The following is a 17096-nucleotide window of genomic DNA, read 5'->3' on the forward strand; positions in this document are numbered from 1 at the left end:
AGTTTGGCCTTTTCATTTTGTTCTCATACATATATAATATCCCTTTGTATGTATGTATATTTCTGCAAGTGTATTTGCGTGTACACTGAATATTAAATCCTTTATTTTTTGCTATTTTTGTGGACGATAAGACCTGTGAAGTTCACCTATAGAGAAGACAGCATAATATATTTGTCACAGTACCGTATTCTGAGTCACTTTAGAAATATCCTTCTACCCTTGCTTTGGTACAGCTGATTATTTGGCTTATAAATATCGGGTACATATTCCTCGAATGAAATGCACTCAAGACTAAATTTAAATCGAACGGGTCCATTTAAGCTGCACAGACAAACCGAATCGATAAAATTAATGTGTGTTCATCAGCTGTTCGTTTACGACTCTAAAGCTTTATTTGGCGATTTTTTTATATTAGGCTAATAGACTCAAAATCCAACCTGTCGTGTAACGGAAATTTAAGCTACCGATTACGAGTATATAGAAAACCAATCGGAAGTTTCAAAAACGGGCATATCTAGACGAAAAACACGCCTAGTTGCTACATCTAAATTTACTAAGTCAGTTCTTTTCTTTTCAAAGTACAGAAGTGAAAAAACCACCACAACTCTCATGTCCAGGAAAAATTTGTTATTCGATTTATGTTTTGGTTCAACACAGGTGCCCGATTCGGTCATTTGTTATTATATTAAAGCCAAACAAAATTAGTTGCTCCTAGCAATGTTTTCGCGGCGTTGAATGTTGCACGTCAGCGGTAATTCGTAATCGGCGTTTAGGCTTGCAACCAAGCGAACATTTCGCTCCAGCGCATATATGATGTGCAAATTAAACGCGCCGCAAGCGCCGAGGCGATGAAATATTTGCAACAAAGTAAGCACAACTCACCAAAAATGTATATAAAAAATATAAAATTAAAAAAAAACTCAAATAATAACTCAAACTCCGTTTCCATGTGGCAGCAGGCTACGCAGATTGTGGCGTCGCGGCTGAAAACTTTTTAAATTTTTTTATTGATAAGTTTTTTGTTGTATATACCCCTCGTTCACTGCCTGTTAGCTGGATGGATGGCCTCACATTTGCCGCAACTGCCAAAACACAAATTCGGTAAATTTTTGATTTTACATTCCCTTGGGGGTGAAATTTTGCGCTGGTAATTTTTTTTAGATTTATTTCTTTCTTTAACTTTTCATAAATTTTTAGTTACTTTTGCTATTTACTATTTAGCTTTTGCAATAATAACTGAAATTAGCAAAATTGCCAAAGTTTGACTTTCATGATTTATCTGTAATTTTTCATCACAAACCAATGACTGAACACACGCACACACACAAACATACCTGTATGTGTGTGAGCGTTTGGAAAAATTCAAACAGACGAGCAAGCGCGCCAAGACTCGCCCGTGTGTGTCAAGCAAAGTGTTGATAGTGTTGAACGCCGCGCTTTCGGCTGACTCGTCGCCCGCACCGCCCCGTTTCTGTGTTACAAGCACACATATTTACACATGCATTCGCGTACGTTCACAGCTAATAGTCGTAGACATCTCCATGCACTAATAAATGTTTCATGTTCCCCCAAATTATTGTTGTTACAATTATTTTCCTTGCTTGTTGTTGCACTGGTTTTAATGCTCCGCTTTGAATGCTAAACGTTACGGGAAAACCCAAAAAACCGCTTACGGTGAATCACAAAAAACCAATCAATTTTTTTACACTTGCGGGTGTTGTTACCGTAATTTCAACTGTCGACGAAAGTTAGTTGCTGCATGGCATTTTATCTTTTCGCCAACACCACTACACAACAACAACGGCAGCAGTCGCTTTATGGCATGTGCATTTATTTTGGTAGCACATTACCCGCAAGCCTCTGCTTTCGCTTCCACACTCTCAGCCTTGCTCCTGTCTTTCTCTCTCTCACACACACATATATCTCGTGCCTATGCAACTCTGCTTGGCCACTAATCTCAATGCCGCTTTTTTCGCGAACCTTGCAATTGCTGTTAGCTGCTGGTGTTTTTACTGTTATTTCTAAAGCTTTTCATTACTCTCACTCGAAGGCACCGTTATTCTGCTTCATTTCTCTTTCAACGACTGGCGTTTGTCGAATTTTTTTTCGCTTTTTCTTTGTGCAACACAGCGCCCTCGTCACACTCGTAATATGTAATCTATTCAAATTTCTTGGCACATGATGTAAAAATCCACTCAACTACATAATATTTGAAGTGTACAACAAAAACACTCTGGCAAGTTTTTTTTGTTACAATTGTTGTTTTTCAATCCGTTTTGGCGCATTGAAAACTTTATAATTTTTGCTTATTCGATTATGTCGGCGATATTTCCGTAATTTTTTCTTTGTTGTGTTTTTCGTTTTTTGTTTTTGTTACTATTTGGGAGCAAGCGGAAAGCAGTTGCATGCATTCTTGCCTTTGGCGGTCAGGTTAAATATCAGAAAAATCAGACAAAAATTGACAGGCATAACATATGAGCATGTGCTCCATGTGCTACATACATACTTACATCCTTACATACATATATTAATGCATAAGTATTTGTGTTCACTGCAGATTTGTATGTGCGAGTGGTGTGACTTTTATATTGATTTAGAGCGATCTACGTTTCCAATTATTATATAAAGTTTTATAGCATAAGAAAGGGGATTTAGTTGTAAGAGTGAATTAAATTTTTTTATAAATAATACACAACATAATTCCAAATATGAGTATCAATAAAATTTCATTGTTTCTATTCGATATTGAATAGAGGTAATCGGCTTTTCAAAAAACAATTTTCTTTCATTTCCAACCAATTTCCTATTCTAATAATTTTCAAACAGATGGCAACGCTTTTGAAATTATCTCCGACAAAATGTTTTCTTAAATTCGTATAGTTTGAAACCGCTGTTAAAATACTTCACTTAAGTGAATCGTTTAAGAAAATAAATAGGTGGCAACTACCTGCAAACATTACTTTTCGTTTGATATCCAAATTCCTTCTCAAAATTATTAGCAACTTTCCTCTGACAGGTTTTCAGTTAGATATCCATGACACCTAATACCCAACCATCGGCGAACATTATGCAAATCGGTTGATATAAAAATATAAATATTTGGCTATTCTCTTCAAAAATTACTTTTTGCTTGATACCCAAGTTTTAATATTATAATTATTCTAAACTTAATTTAATAAAATATTATGAACTTACAAGAACATGCTACACTTCTCAAAAATATTGAAAAATGTCCTCGGAAAATTCTTCAGTTAGATATCAATGGCACACATCATCTAACAATGCAAAAAATGTATACAAATCGATTTGGTCCTCGCTTTATTAGAAATACTTCTCATTGATAGAGACCAAATTATTTGTATTGCCACCTATCTGGTTATTTTCTAATTGGAATATAAATAAATAAATTGTTCTAATTCATTTTATGTAATTGTTAAATTTATTTGCAGAATGTCCTATGGCGTAAAGGATGGCCACTTACAACACTAACAGGCGAAGTTATTCTACATTTGGGAGCTCTTGATGATGCCTTAGTACGACCAAGCGATTTATACTTGTGCGTTAAAAGTGGTACGTAGATTGTTTATATACAGCAACCTTGAGAATTGAACTTTGACAAATGCTGTGCGGAGATCACTGATCATTTATCTAGGCCTATAAATATGTATACACTATTTCTACTTAGAACATAAATGAGCAAAAAGAGCCAATAGAATAGCTCTGTCATCTTAATGATCTTTAATGTTGGTGACGATGAGCACGCTGGAGGTGCGACCACGTCAACAAGCGAAGAAAACATCGAAACAGTGCAAAAAATTGTTGGAAGTTGCACAGCGTGTTGGCATATCGGCTCATGCAATTCAGTTTTCTCGAATGTTTTAGGCATGAAATGTGTGGCAGCGAAGTCAATTCTGCATCACGATAATGCACTAACTTACACATTATTGCTTATTCGTGATTTTTTGGCCAAAACCAAACCGTAATCATGCCTCAGCTACCATATTCACCATTCATGGCACCCTGCGACTTTTCCCTATTCCCCAAAACTGAAAAAACTAATGATAAAAAAGAGTTTTGCCGCAATTGATAAGATCAAGACAGAATCGAAGAAAGAGCTGATGACCAAACCGAAAAGCGCATTTCAAAAGTGCTTGGAGAATTGGAAATAGCGTTGGCCCAAATGTTTTCTATCCGAGGGGGATTAATTTGAAAGGGACATATTAGATATTGTTGAATAAATAAGAAATTTTCAAAAAGATTCAAAATTCACCTTTTCCTTCGAACACACCTCGTATGTAAGTACTGTGGAGCTATAACTATCTAAAATTTGAATGCACATTTTTCTACGAATTTTATACAAAAAAAATTATTAGCATTTTTGCTATTGCACAATCGCCAGTATAAAAAATGTAGTTTCGAGAAAAACACGTTTGAAAATTCATTTGTAAGACCACGCGCTCTAAAGACCTTACTTTCTCACTCTTGTATCTTTCCGACTTCTTCCATTTCGGAAAATTACTTTACAAGCACATTCTTTGATATCTCTAGATTGGAATTATGCAAAAAACCAGAATCGAGTACTTGCAACCGTCACACGGGTGAACCCCTTAATGCACAAGTGGTAGTATATACAATACATAGACGCTTTGAACACAGCTTATTGCTTTATATTTCACTAATGCTAAAAATCAATATATATGTATGGTATGCTCACTGAGTACGCCAGGTTTGAGCCCAACTGAGCTCTGAGGTATCTTCGCGAATTATAGGCAGTGGCACTTGGGCGATGTCTTTGAGCAGAAACCCTCAAGAAGAAATATTTGCCACTAACTGTGACTATATAACAACTTCACCTGTTTGCAACTAGCAACTAGGCGAGCTTCACAATATCATATCGATCTATCGTTAAATCATTTTGTCCATCCCAACAAATATTCAATAGCATAAATCCAAATAAATAAAATCTATCTACAATCACTTTTCGTTTCATTTCGTTTTAGTGGATAAATCGGAAACGCCACAATTGCATGTGGTTTGGCGGAACGCCTCAAACGGCTTACAAATACAACAACAAGCACAACAGTCACACGCAAGTGTAGCGGCCACATTTGCTACCTGCCACACAGCAGCAGCAGCAACAACAATTCAAAGTCATTGCATCGATTTCAACGCAACAACAACTACAACAGCAATTGCAACCACCCCACCAACACATTTAAGCGCATTAACACTCGAAATGTTGACGAGTGACGAATTGCCGCAATTGTTGCAACACTTGCTGGTGGGCGTTGAGCACAGCATCGAGCGGGTCTCGTTGAATGAGCTGCAAATGCCCGACTCGACGACAGCAGCAACAGCAGCACCAGGGCCGTTGGCATCGGACGAGGCTAACAACAATGGCAAAAGCAATAACAACAACAAAAGTAGCAGCGGCGGCAGTGCCACTAACAGCAGCTTAATACGCTGCAGCAACAACAATACAACAACAAATTCACCAAAATGTGCATTACGACGCAGCGAATTGATCACCAAAAACAAAGTCCTCAACAACAAATTCATGTTGCGACGCCTGACCAATCGGCAGGACAGCATGAATTCCACATCGTCGGGACAGAGTTGCGGCAGTAGCGGAAGCACCTCCAGCGATGAGCTATTGCATTGCAACGGCAGCCATCACACAAGCTACAACAACAACAACAACAACAATAATAATAATATCACCTCGCCGAGCGGTACTGCCAACACAGTGGATCCATTGAAAATGTCCGCGGGCTCAACAAATTCGGCAAGCACCTCGCCGGCATTGCCACTCTTCTGTTTAGGAAATTCATTTCCGCACATCGATAGTGACGAGGAGAATACCGATGAGAAGCGCAGCGCGCATGGAGAAGGTGAGTGAAAATGTGATTTAAAAGTGAATTCCAAATATCTGATTGATTTGTGGTGTAGTATATATCTATGAATGTGTAGCATGAATGCGCGAGCTTAAAACAAAAAACTTAAGACACGAACCTTTTCACCCATCATTCTACAAATTACGATTCAAAATAATTAACTAAGATTGTTAAATTAAAAGGATTTATAAAGTTTATATTACTTATTTATACAAAAATCACTTTATTAGTTGTAAATTTTTATAGGACAATTATGGTTGAAGGCAATACCATATTTATAATAATTGTTGCCTACATCCCGGCGCGCGGATAATTAAGACAAAATGGCAAACAATTTTGAAAATGTATATGAAATTATATATTTGAGTAATACACTCTTGATACGAATATAAAAATTCTTTTTAAAGGTCACCTATATAAATAAAAAGATTTTCCTTACAAGAACTTGATTTTAATCGCTCTGAATATATGTATGCTCACGTCGGTACATAGCTAAATACTTTATATGGTCTCCAACATTTTTTACTGGGTGTTACAAACTTTGTGGCAAACTATATATACCTTTTCAGGGTACAATTAAGTATTTTTTTGTCGAGCTTGCTTATAATGACAAATTATTGCCAACGAATCTAGTATTACAAGCAAAAGTATGTAAAAGAATATCTGGATACGGAAATTGAAATGGATTCAAACACCAACCTGGACCCTGTATTATGTATGTGAATGAAGCTATAACTGAAATATACAATACATCCCACATACATACGAGTATATATGGATAGAAAAGCCAATGTCTTCATTTCCGCTTTTATACTACAATTTTACGCTTGTTAGCGCTAGCAATTTTTTTGACGTTTTTATCATTGTTGCAACATTGCTCAGCTCACATGCTGCAACGAGCTATGTTGTTGCTGTATTTGTAAGACGTTGCAAGCCAGCATATTTTTGGCCTGACATTGTTGCTTGTCATTGCTGGAACAATTTATTCATTTGTCGTATTTTAATATCACTAATATTTGTGGCGAACGTCCGTGGCAGCAACTAGCCGCAGAAATATGGTGGTTTTGTAGATTTTATTTAAACCTGCATAAATACAGTTTTAAATGCACCAGCGCTGCACATTATGCAATTTGCATATCTTACGTAGTTGCAAGCAGCCCGCCTGCCCGGGACACCCTGGCGTATGAGTCACTTTTTTAAAATTATGACTCGCAAAGTCATAAATTCGATGTTTGGTTGCAGGAAAATTCTTAAAACTTAACAAAAGATGAAGAGCATGAAATAGGGACAGTTAGAAAATTAGGGGAGGTAACGAAACAGTTCGAAAATTATACATTTTTATAAACAAATCGTTTTTAAAAGCAAAAAAACATAATTATTTTTATAAATATCTGCCTTCCCGCTTTTCCCCGCTCTCTTCTCTATTAGCAATACCTTTCATTAGCATATCTACACATCTCTTAGTCACACCCTACCCATCTAAACTGCCTGTTCATTTGTTGCATAGAAGGCGTTGCACTCATTGCCTTTGTTTGGTCGCTCAACAGGTGAGCAGGTTAGCATGCGCACAAACCAGACGCTTTCCTTTGCCATTGCGACAAGCGCAAGGTGAAATATTTATTTGTTGGTCGTAAAACAAAACATGATTGATTGATTGCTTTGGTAGTATTTAAATCAATTGTTTTGCATACGTACTACTTGCCGCTTGCCAGAGTGAATATGAAAGGAAAAGTTTGGGATATTGTTGGAGTGTCATTGTTTTCTGCAGTTGCAAAACAAAGCAATAATAACGGTAAATGAAGCGCAAACGTAAGTGAGTGTAGTGCTTACGTTTTTTAACTATGCACTAAATATTATTTATTATATATTTTTGTGTTGAGGTTGCCACTTGGTATAAATGTTCACTATTTTGCATACTTTTCGAGAAAGTGCACTTTTAAAAAAATATTTTAGTGATATTTAATTTAATTGAAGTTAAGAGCTTTTCTTTTGTTGTATGTATACACTCGTATAAAGCTAAGTTTCTCTTGAGATATTGGCTCTTAGTGAGATTGTTTTTATTTTGAGTTTAAAAAAACATTGAATTATCTTTTTATTAATAGAATCGTGTGCGATTTTATGTTTATTTGTCTTTCTCACATTTTATATCAAATTCGCCTAAATGTAGGCAACATTTCTAAAGCAGTTCTTTGGTATACACTATTTATTATACCCAACCGTCCCTCTGCTGAAATTTTGCACTCGTCGTTTTCTCTCCAAGAAGCTGCTCATTAGTGAAAACAGCGGATATCGGACCACTATAGCATACATATATAGTTGTCATACAAACTGACCGATTGAAATCAAGTCCTTGTATAGAAACTTTTTTTATTTAACAAGATATCTTCAAGAAATTTGGCATGAACTATTGGCCAAGACAATGCTACAAACTCCAAATATATTGTACAGATTGACCAATCAAAACCAAGATTTAGTTCTCTTTATACCTTTCTATGCTATAAAAAATGCAACTGTGAAAGGTATTATAGCTTCGGTGCAACCGAACTAGTTACGAAATACCACCACAATATTCTCGATCAAAGGCTAAGTGTAGATAAGGTCAAAGCTCACCATTATTTTGAGATCGAATCTGAGCGACATATGTTGTTTCACTTTGTTGTTGGAATAATTTGTGAGAATATAGATATAGTTAAGTAATACAGCTGAACATATTTGTGGACTAAGTTCGAAACCAATTTTTTGGACTGGTTGTTACAGTTCTTGTTAAAATGTGGAAGAGTGTTAACCAAGGTATGTAAATAATGAAGGAATTCTCTAAACTATATTTTCTATGGTTTTTTAGGAACTCATAGTGTTAAGTCGTTTGTGTCTTTAACCAAACATAAAATAACTATCTACCTCATAGCTTTTAAGACAAAATTTAAACGTTGACTTATTGTTATTTAAAAATAATAAAAACATAAAAATAAAATAACAAAAATAATAAAAAAATAAATGAATAAGTAAAAAAAAATAAGGTGGATTGTACGCACCGGCCATATAAGGTGATTAATAAGTGAAAGGGAAAACATTTTACATTGAACTTCCGATAATCAAAATGTGGAAGAAAGCACTTAAAGAAGTAACGAACAAATAAAAAGAACAACAAACAATATTATGGCTATGAAATTTAAAATAAATAAATAAACGCTTAAGGCTCAGCCACAGACTCTCACATAATTTCCGCGCCGGATTTTCATCTTCTACTCAAACCAAGTAAACGTCCTCATGCAGCACTCTTAGCTTGGGTTTTTGTTTTGGTTTGCCTGTGCGCAAATGACCCGGCGCTAACAATTATTGTTATCATAATTTGTATTGTTGTTGTTTTCGCTCAAAATAATATTCACTTTTGAGCAGCAAGTAGGTTCTTTATTTTGCTCGCTTTTTCGCTTTTTCAACGCCCATGTTTTGCTTTCGCATTTGTTTTTGTGTTTTTTTTTTTTTTCTCTTGCAAGGCAAACAAATCGCCCCAACACATTGCCCAGTCATTTCGTGCCTATCACTCGACGCGTATCGCGCTAACAACACCACCAACTAAGGCCGCCACCATCATCGGCTTAATAACCATGACATACCTCCCTCTACCACTTAGCGGGCCTATCTTTATCTGGAATTCGTTGTGCGCCTGGCTCGTACTCGTCGTTCATCCAAATATCGCCCGAAACGCTGCGTCGGCATTTGTGTGGCACGAAAAGCGCATAAAAGCGCTGCAGAGCACCAAATCAGCGCATTAATTTTATTAACAGTCAATAAATCTGTGCAGCGCCACAATGTAGCGATAAACTAAAACTACAACAACAACAACAAATAATAAATAAAAATAAATGCAACAACAACGATGGTAACTGCTGGCAATTGCAGCGATTGCTTAAAGTAACGGCGCAATACTACAACCGTTTTAGGAGAAACAATTGCAATTCTTGCAATTTTCTCGAAAAAATATCGATGACTGGTGTTGCGGCGCAATGCGGTGGCACTATTTTGTTGCAGAGTTGGCGTATCGAAATAAATTAATTTGTTGCATGGCAACAAAAGTAGATTTCGATTTTGAATTAACTAAAATTAAGACGCAAGCCATTAAATTCATATTATCCGTATGTTGGACCAAGGATATCGCAAGAATATTTTCATAACATTACAGTAAGGTTAAGCTTCTCCGTATGCAATTTAACTTTACTTAACTTTGCGAATATTTTACAGAATAATGGAAATTTCAACGAAATATTGGCAGCGACAGTTAAAAACTACGATAAATCTATATATTCAGTATATAATGTGTATAATTTTTTAAAGTGAAAGCACATTTTAAGCATGAAGGCATACTTTTAGATGCTGCCTATTCTTCTTTCGTTCATTAGATGTTCAGCACTTCTCAATTGGTTAATTAATTGAATTGAAGTCTTTCCTCTTATGACAGTTAAAGATGTCAATATTCTCTGAGCTCACTAAACTCACGCATGAGAATATAGAAAGAAAATTTATATATTATAGTGTTAGTATATTAGATATTGGTCAATATCAATTGGCATAAATGTAGACTACACTCCACGTACTTCTTTCGGTAAACAAATCCTAAGTACCACCATACATTTTTATATTTCTCCAAAAAATATTTTCTGTACACACAATATTGTATAAGCAAAATTTTCGCAACATGGCAACTCTGTAATCACACCACTATGCCCGAAATGATTAAGTGCAGACGATTGGGTTGCCTTGGTAAGTTTGCGTTGTTTAACAAATTTTCCGCTGATCTTTTCTTTGCATTACAACAACAATGCAGGCATTTATATTTTGCTCACACATACAACAACAACGTTTATTCAGACAATGAGCACCGCCGGCAACTTGTGGAAGGTGGCGCTTTCATTTAGCATATTTATTTTGTCGCAATGCGGCAACAAAACACGATTATCAATATTACTATTATCATTTGCCAAACACTGTGATTATTACTGTTATTATCCTCGCTGCTGTTATGAGCGCAACTTCTCGCTGTGGCGTTGGGAATATGCAACTGTTTGCTTGTATATATATACATGTGTGTGTGTAGTATAAGTATCTCGCGAAATACAAACGATCGGTATCAAACGTAAGTTTACGTATGTATGTTTTTGTGTGTGTAAGCTGACTGCTTTAAATTTTATATTTACTTACCATGCAGCAGTTTCAGCACAAACGCCAAAAGCTTTTAACAACTTTAATTTTCCAATATTCAATTAAATGCCCAAAGCGAACAAATTAATTCGCTGCGCTTGCTTGTATACGCAAATACACATTTAAAATGGTACATATATGTATATATTTTGCTTTTTTGATTTGAATGCAATTGCTGCACTTGTTGCAGCTACCGTTGTGTGTGTCCATGCTTCTAACAGTAAGCCTTAACCACGCGTCGCTTAGACCAAATTTTTAAATTTTACTAGAGTTAAGTGGCAAGGCGTTGCTGCTGCGTTCGTTGCGATCAACTGTAAATCTAAGATACACACACATACGGGTACATATAAGCATACATACCTTAATATTATAGCAAGATATTATAGCATAAGTTTTAATATTGGTAAAAATATACCCTTATCTTCTATAACTGTAGGATTTTCTCTCTCCTGTTATCAAAACACTTAGTTTAAGCCAATTGAATCAAAGAGGCTCAGTAAACTCCCTGGTCAAGGTTGTAATGTGTTCTTCCACCAAATTTATTTGTCCGATAACCTGAATCTTTCTTCTGGCGGGGCACTTCAGAAGTATGTGCTCTGGTGTCTCTGCGCTTTGATCACAGAGGCGGAACAGATCCGTGAAGCAGTACCCTAATCTGTGCAGATGACACCACAGCGCGTAGTGGCCTGTATAAAACCCCAGCCTTAATTTGTTTCTGAAAAGACCGATTAGTTTCTTGAACATTTTTGTATCGAACTCACCCAGAAACAGCATCGACTATCGAAGCCCAACCATGTGTTAATTTTCTAGTAGCCCTTTCTTCTTACCGTAGCTCCTCCCTTAAAATATTCCGTTCCTACCGGACTGGTTGCCGCAGCTTCTTGATTGATACCTCTAAGCCCAGGGATCCATGCTGTAAGATATTATTTTCAGTGGCAGAGATTGCCACAGATCATGTATAAGTACTACAGTTTGTTCTTGATTAGACTAGAAAATATAGAATTCTAATCTAGCTCTTATCTTGAAACTTTTGCATATATTTTAGACTAAATAAAGTATCCTCCAAGGCGACGTTATTTCAAAATTTTTAAAGATACGTAGCTAAAATCTTCTCAGAGAAGCTTTAAATATGTGTTTGAAAGACCACATTTTAAGGGGTTGTATGCACTTCCGAATTTCAAAAAATCTATTTTCGTTTATATCGAATGAAAATAGTTTCGGAGATATGAGCCAAAGTTAGAAGCGTTTTTCTCGAAGCGCTGTTTTCAGAGTCGGTGGGGAAAAAATTAACCGAAACGACTGGATCGATAGACTTGAAACTGTAAAACGAACTTCTTGGATGTATTTGTCAGATTTCAAACAAAAGTTCACAAAATACGTTTTTTTCTTTGTTGTTAGTGAATATAACCCTTTAGTACAAGCACACAAAATATATATATTTTTCATAACCTAACTTTCTTATATAATTTACCAACTTCCTTACGACAAATTGAATTGAATTGAATTATATTGTCCAAGAGCATAGAGACAATTTCAGCAGCATTATGAGTAGAGTATGAATTTATTTTTCAATCCAAAACTTCACAAAAGCGAAACCACAACAACAAGTTTCTCAACAAAAGCGAAACTTAAACGATGTGGCGACTTACAACGGAAACCGATACGCCTGCGCATACCGAAGTCACCACTAATTTCGCCCACACGCGGAATTCATTTCGCTTTTCAAACGCACACATACACTCACAGACTTTAATAAAGTGGTTTACAATTATAATGCTATGCCACAACTACTGGCAAAAAAGTTGATTTGGCTATCATTAAAAAATGTAAGACACGCAGCAAACCGTTAAACGGCAATGGCCATTATGCGACTGACTGACTGACTGGCCGTAAACGATGGCCGTTACACTTGCGCGCGCCAAGGCAAGACAAGTTGATCAAAAGCCGAGGCAAACAACAATGTGAGTGCGCGCAACCTATGAACGACCAGGGAGACGAGGGACACATTGGAAAAAATATTGGAAATATCGATGGTTGAAGTGGTGTGACAGTCGCTGGTGTTAATTGTGCCCATGGTGGTGACGTAGGAGTGGAGTTTTATGCTAAATACACGGTAAATACTTCAAATTTGTAAAAAACTAATCAAAAGGAAATAGGAAAGAAGGCTGTATTTCAATTTTCATTCTGACCTGCTAAGCAAAGCTGGTTGCATATGTGGCTGCGCATACCTTTATGAGTGAATTATATGTCTTTGGTGTACATACACTTTGCAACAAAAGTTTGCGTACTGCAGATTGTAAAGGATAAAAGGTTAGGGTGAACAGAATTATTCCCTAGAGTTTTTCTAATATATCGATTTTCGCATTCGAGTAACGTTGAGCTAAAATTTCTGGCGTCACATCTAAAAATTTAAAAAATAAATAGTTTTCCAAAACCGACAGTAAAAAATTTCAAGTTTTTCCGCAAATTTGTGATAAGAAGAGATTATTACATAAATCTAAATTTTACATTTTAGTAATTTTCTTAAGCGTAGTTAAGTTGAGAATCTTAAGTTCCATAGGTCATATCTAGGGAAACCATTATTAACGACAAATTTATTCTATTCGTTCCGATAATAACGTCTTTACCTTGTACACATAGTTATGTATAAGTTATTTGCTATAAAGTAGTTAAGAATTACAGAACAACGCGAATGAAACAGCACGAGACCTCGAAAGGGTTAAAAACGCATAAATAGAACTAAAACACTAGGAAAGGCTAAAAAAGACTTATACGCACACTCAACTCGTACATACATATACCTACCTGATCCAATTTTACAATCGGTTTAATACAAATGTTTATTATCGCTTTCAAAATAGGCTTATTTTAGCCAATCTAGCACGTCAACGCTTAATCCAATTTTCCATAGACTTGTTGTAAGCTTCGGCTGGGATTCATAAGCCCACTTTTCGTCACCAGTAACTAAGCGGTTGATGAATGTAAGAACCCCAGTTATGTTGTCAAACATCTCTTTCACGATCTACGCGTCGTCGTTTTTGCAAAAGATTCAGGTATTTTATTACGAAATTAGTATTGACACTCTTCATACCCAAAACATCAAAATAAGCTGAATCGATCCATTAGAGATGATTTCCAAGCACTGTTTCCTCAACTTTTTCGATGTCATCGTCGTTAACAGAGGTAAATGGACGACTCTTTTTTTAATTTTAGCTCACCTAATCCGAAAAAGTCCTGATTATGTCTTTTATCACTAGTGACCCTAAATTAATGAAGAAGCTCCATTCCGAGAAGGCTTTACATCTGAGATTTTTACGAAATAAAATTGATCCCTGGAAGTTTAGTACGAAAATTTGTCTAAATTTTCCAGCAGCAAATGTTTTCTCTTCCTATAAAATCCCTATGTTGCTTCCTGCAGCAACAGTTTTAGCTCCAACTGTTTAGTAGCTATTTGAACATGCCTGCAGCACAAACATATGTGGCTAGCTACTCGCTCAGCCGACGACATTTGGCATATGGGGTTTCGCGCCTGCATTGAAATTCGATTTGGCTTTGAGGGTGAAGTGCGAACCTCATACAACAACACCAGCCCTGCAACAAACACAAGAGCCACGTCATATCGGCAAATGAATTGCTGACGTGCGCACATTCAAGTGTGGGAGCTGGTAATAGCTGCACATGCCGCATGGAAGGCCGCTGCCAACCTAAGGCTTGCCACAGCGGGCTTCACATGGCGGGGGCACTTTATGGCAAGGATTAAATTGCATATCAGCGAAAATAAAACGGCAAGAAGTTGCATGCATTACAGTATATGTGTATTGTTGCAGGTTGCAGGTGCGCGGTGTGATTGCGTTGGTTGCACGCTCACAGTTTTTAATTACTCCATCTTGTTTGGTGGCAGCAATCGGAAACGATTATATATGAAATGTTTATTGCTTTCATGCCACATATATATTTGCTCCAAATACCAGAAAGACAAACACTCGCGCACACATAAACAAACGTGCAAACGCCCGCGAAAACATGCACACATTTACATACAACTTACAACATATATGCACACGTATGTAATGTTGCATTAATTTAAAAATGTATTGCAAGTATTTTGAAAATAATTCCAACCAGTTCGAAAATTGTTCAGTCTGCCCACTGAAATTATCTCTGAAAATTCACCTATTAGTGTGTATGTAGGTGCCACACTCGATTTCAGCGAAGTGTCATGCATTGTGGCAGGGCACATTTGTTGCATGTCGCCATAATGTTGTTGCAGGTGGTGCTCCATTTGCATATGTACATGTGTGCGTGTGTGTCGCGAGTGTGTTAAATGAATTAATGCACCTTGACACCTACACATGCCACAGGTGAGTATGTGGTCACAGCGCTGGCAAAAATTCAGTAATTATTCAAGATAAAAAATATGTGGCAATGCAGAAAATATTGTGCACAACACACAATTAAATTGCAATCATTTATTTGACAAAAGTCAATAGACAAAATAAAACGTGAAGTTATTTCGAGCTTTAGCTGAAGCTCGATAACGGCAATAACAAAAATTAATGCTGAGGATATTATTTTGAAAAAACCAAACCTGTGCTTACATAGAACCTTTAAGCATGAGAAGTTAAAAAAATTTACTCAAAGTTTTGACCATTGCTATTACACATTTTGATCACCTTTCGGGCAATTTGCCAATAGAAATGTTCGTCTTTTGAAGCAAACCAATCAGACATCCATTTTCGACTTCTCCGTTAGAATTGAAGTGCTGCTCAGCCAATGCGTGTCCCATCGAAGGGGCCAAGTCTGGGGAATATGGCGGGTGGAGTAGCAGCTCCCAACCAAGTATTTTCATTGTATCCTGAATCGATTTTGCTTTGTATGCAGGTGCATTGTCGTGTAACAAAATTACTTTGCCGTGTCATTTGGCTCATTCTGGTCGTTTTTCGATCAATTCATGGTTTAAATTGATTATTTGTTGTCTGTAGCGATAAGTATTAACAGTTTTGCCAGGTTTTAGAAGATCATAATATGACACACCCTGTGTCAAACACAGAGCATTGGCTTCTTACCGAATCAATCTGTTTTTGCAGTCAATGTTGACGGATTAAGCCATGTTGTTCTCCGTTTAGGATTTTTAAAATAAATCCATTTTTCATCGCCAGTGACATTTTGATGCAAAAATTACTTACTTTCGTGTCTTCGAAGGAAAATTTCATAATTTTTTTTTAGTCTATCAACTCAACAGACAAAAAAATTTTAAGGGATATTTACTGAATCAAACAACAAAAACCCCACTCTTTTAATACGATTAAAACTCCTTTCACTGACTACTTTCAACTTAGGAGCCATCCCGGCCTAAAAAAAGGCGATTTTTTAATTAGAAAAAAAATTACTTTATTACTGTGTGTTTTTTCTACATATTATAAATTAATATTAGTTTACATAGTAAAAATGTTAAAGAGAAAAATTAATTAATAATCTCCGATGGCACTTAAACAACAGGTTATCCACTGTTGTAGCTATTTTCCGTAACAAAACCTAAAATGGGTTCTCTCTGAAAATATTGTTCGTACAATGACCTACAGCCGGAAAAAACTAAAAGTGGACAAAATTGTGGTGGGCCATTGTGTGGAGAACTATGTAGAAAACTATATAGAGAACATGCAGGAAACATTTGATAATATTCGAATCATTTGTCTTCGAGTGAAGTCAAACAAATCAAAAACTATTTAGGATATCGATTCCAAATATTAGTATGTGACATTTTAATGAATATCTTATCGTAATATGAAAAACAAAAGTTTTCTTTTTACACTAGTTGTTCCTCTTAAGGGTTAGACCAGACTAGGATTTTCAAAATATCGAACTTCTCAGGTCAGTAGCTTTAGCATGCAAAACTTTAAAAGCTTTCTTCTTGAAACTCTATTTTTAAAGTTCAAATAGTTCTGAAGATAACGTATATATTTTACTAGCGGATCTTTTTTCCATTAAGATTCAATTTTTTGTTTT

The 17096-nt window shown here is 36.2% G+C and overlaps 1 protein-coding gene across 3 annotated transcripts in view; it reads left to right on the plus strand.

Annotated features, from left to right (window-relative positions):
• Pura (Puratrophin-1-like) overlaps nucleotides 1-17096 on the plus strand; it is a 171605-nt gene that overhangs the window by 89081 nt on the left and 65428 nt on the right. For all 3 annotated transcript variants that reach the window (XM_070112166.1, XM_070112167.1, XM_070112168.1), the window contains 2 exons: nucleotides 3450-3570; nucleotides 5001-5891. In XM_070112166.1, the coding sequence (XP_069968267.1) occupies nucleotides 3450-3570; nucleotides 5001-5891 (1012 nt within the window). The remainder of the gene's footprint in view (nucleotides 1-3449; nucleotides 3571-5000; nucleotides 5892-17096) is intronic.

Source organism: Bactrocera oleae, chromosome 6 (genome assembly GCF_042242935.1).
Source record: "Bactrocera oleae isolate idBacOlea1 chromosome 6, idBacOlea1, whole genome shotgun sequence".
Taxonomy (NCBI): domain Eukaryota; kingdom Metazoa; phylum Arthropoda; class Insecta; order Diptera; family Tephritidae; genus Bactrocera; species Bactrocera oleae.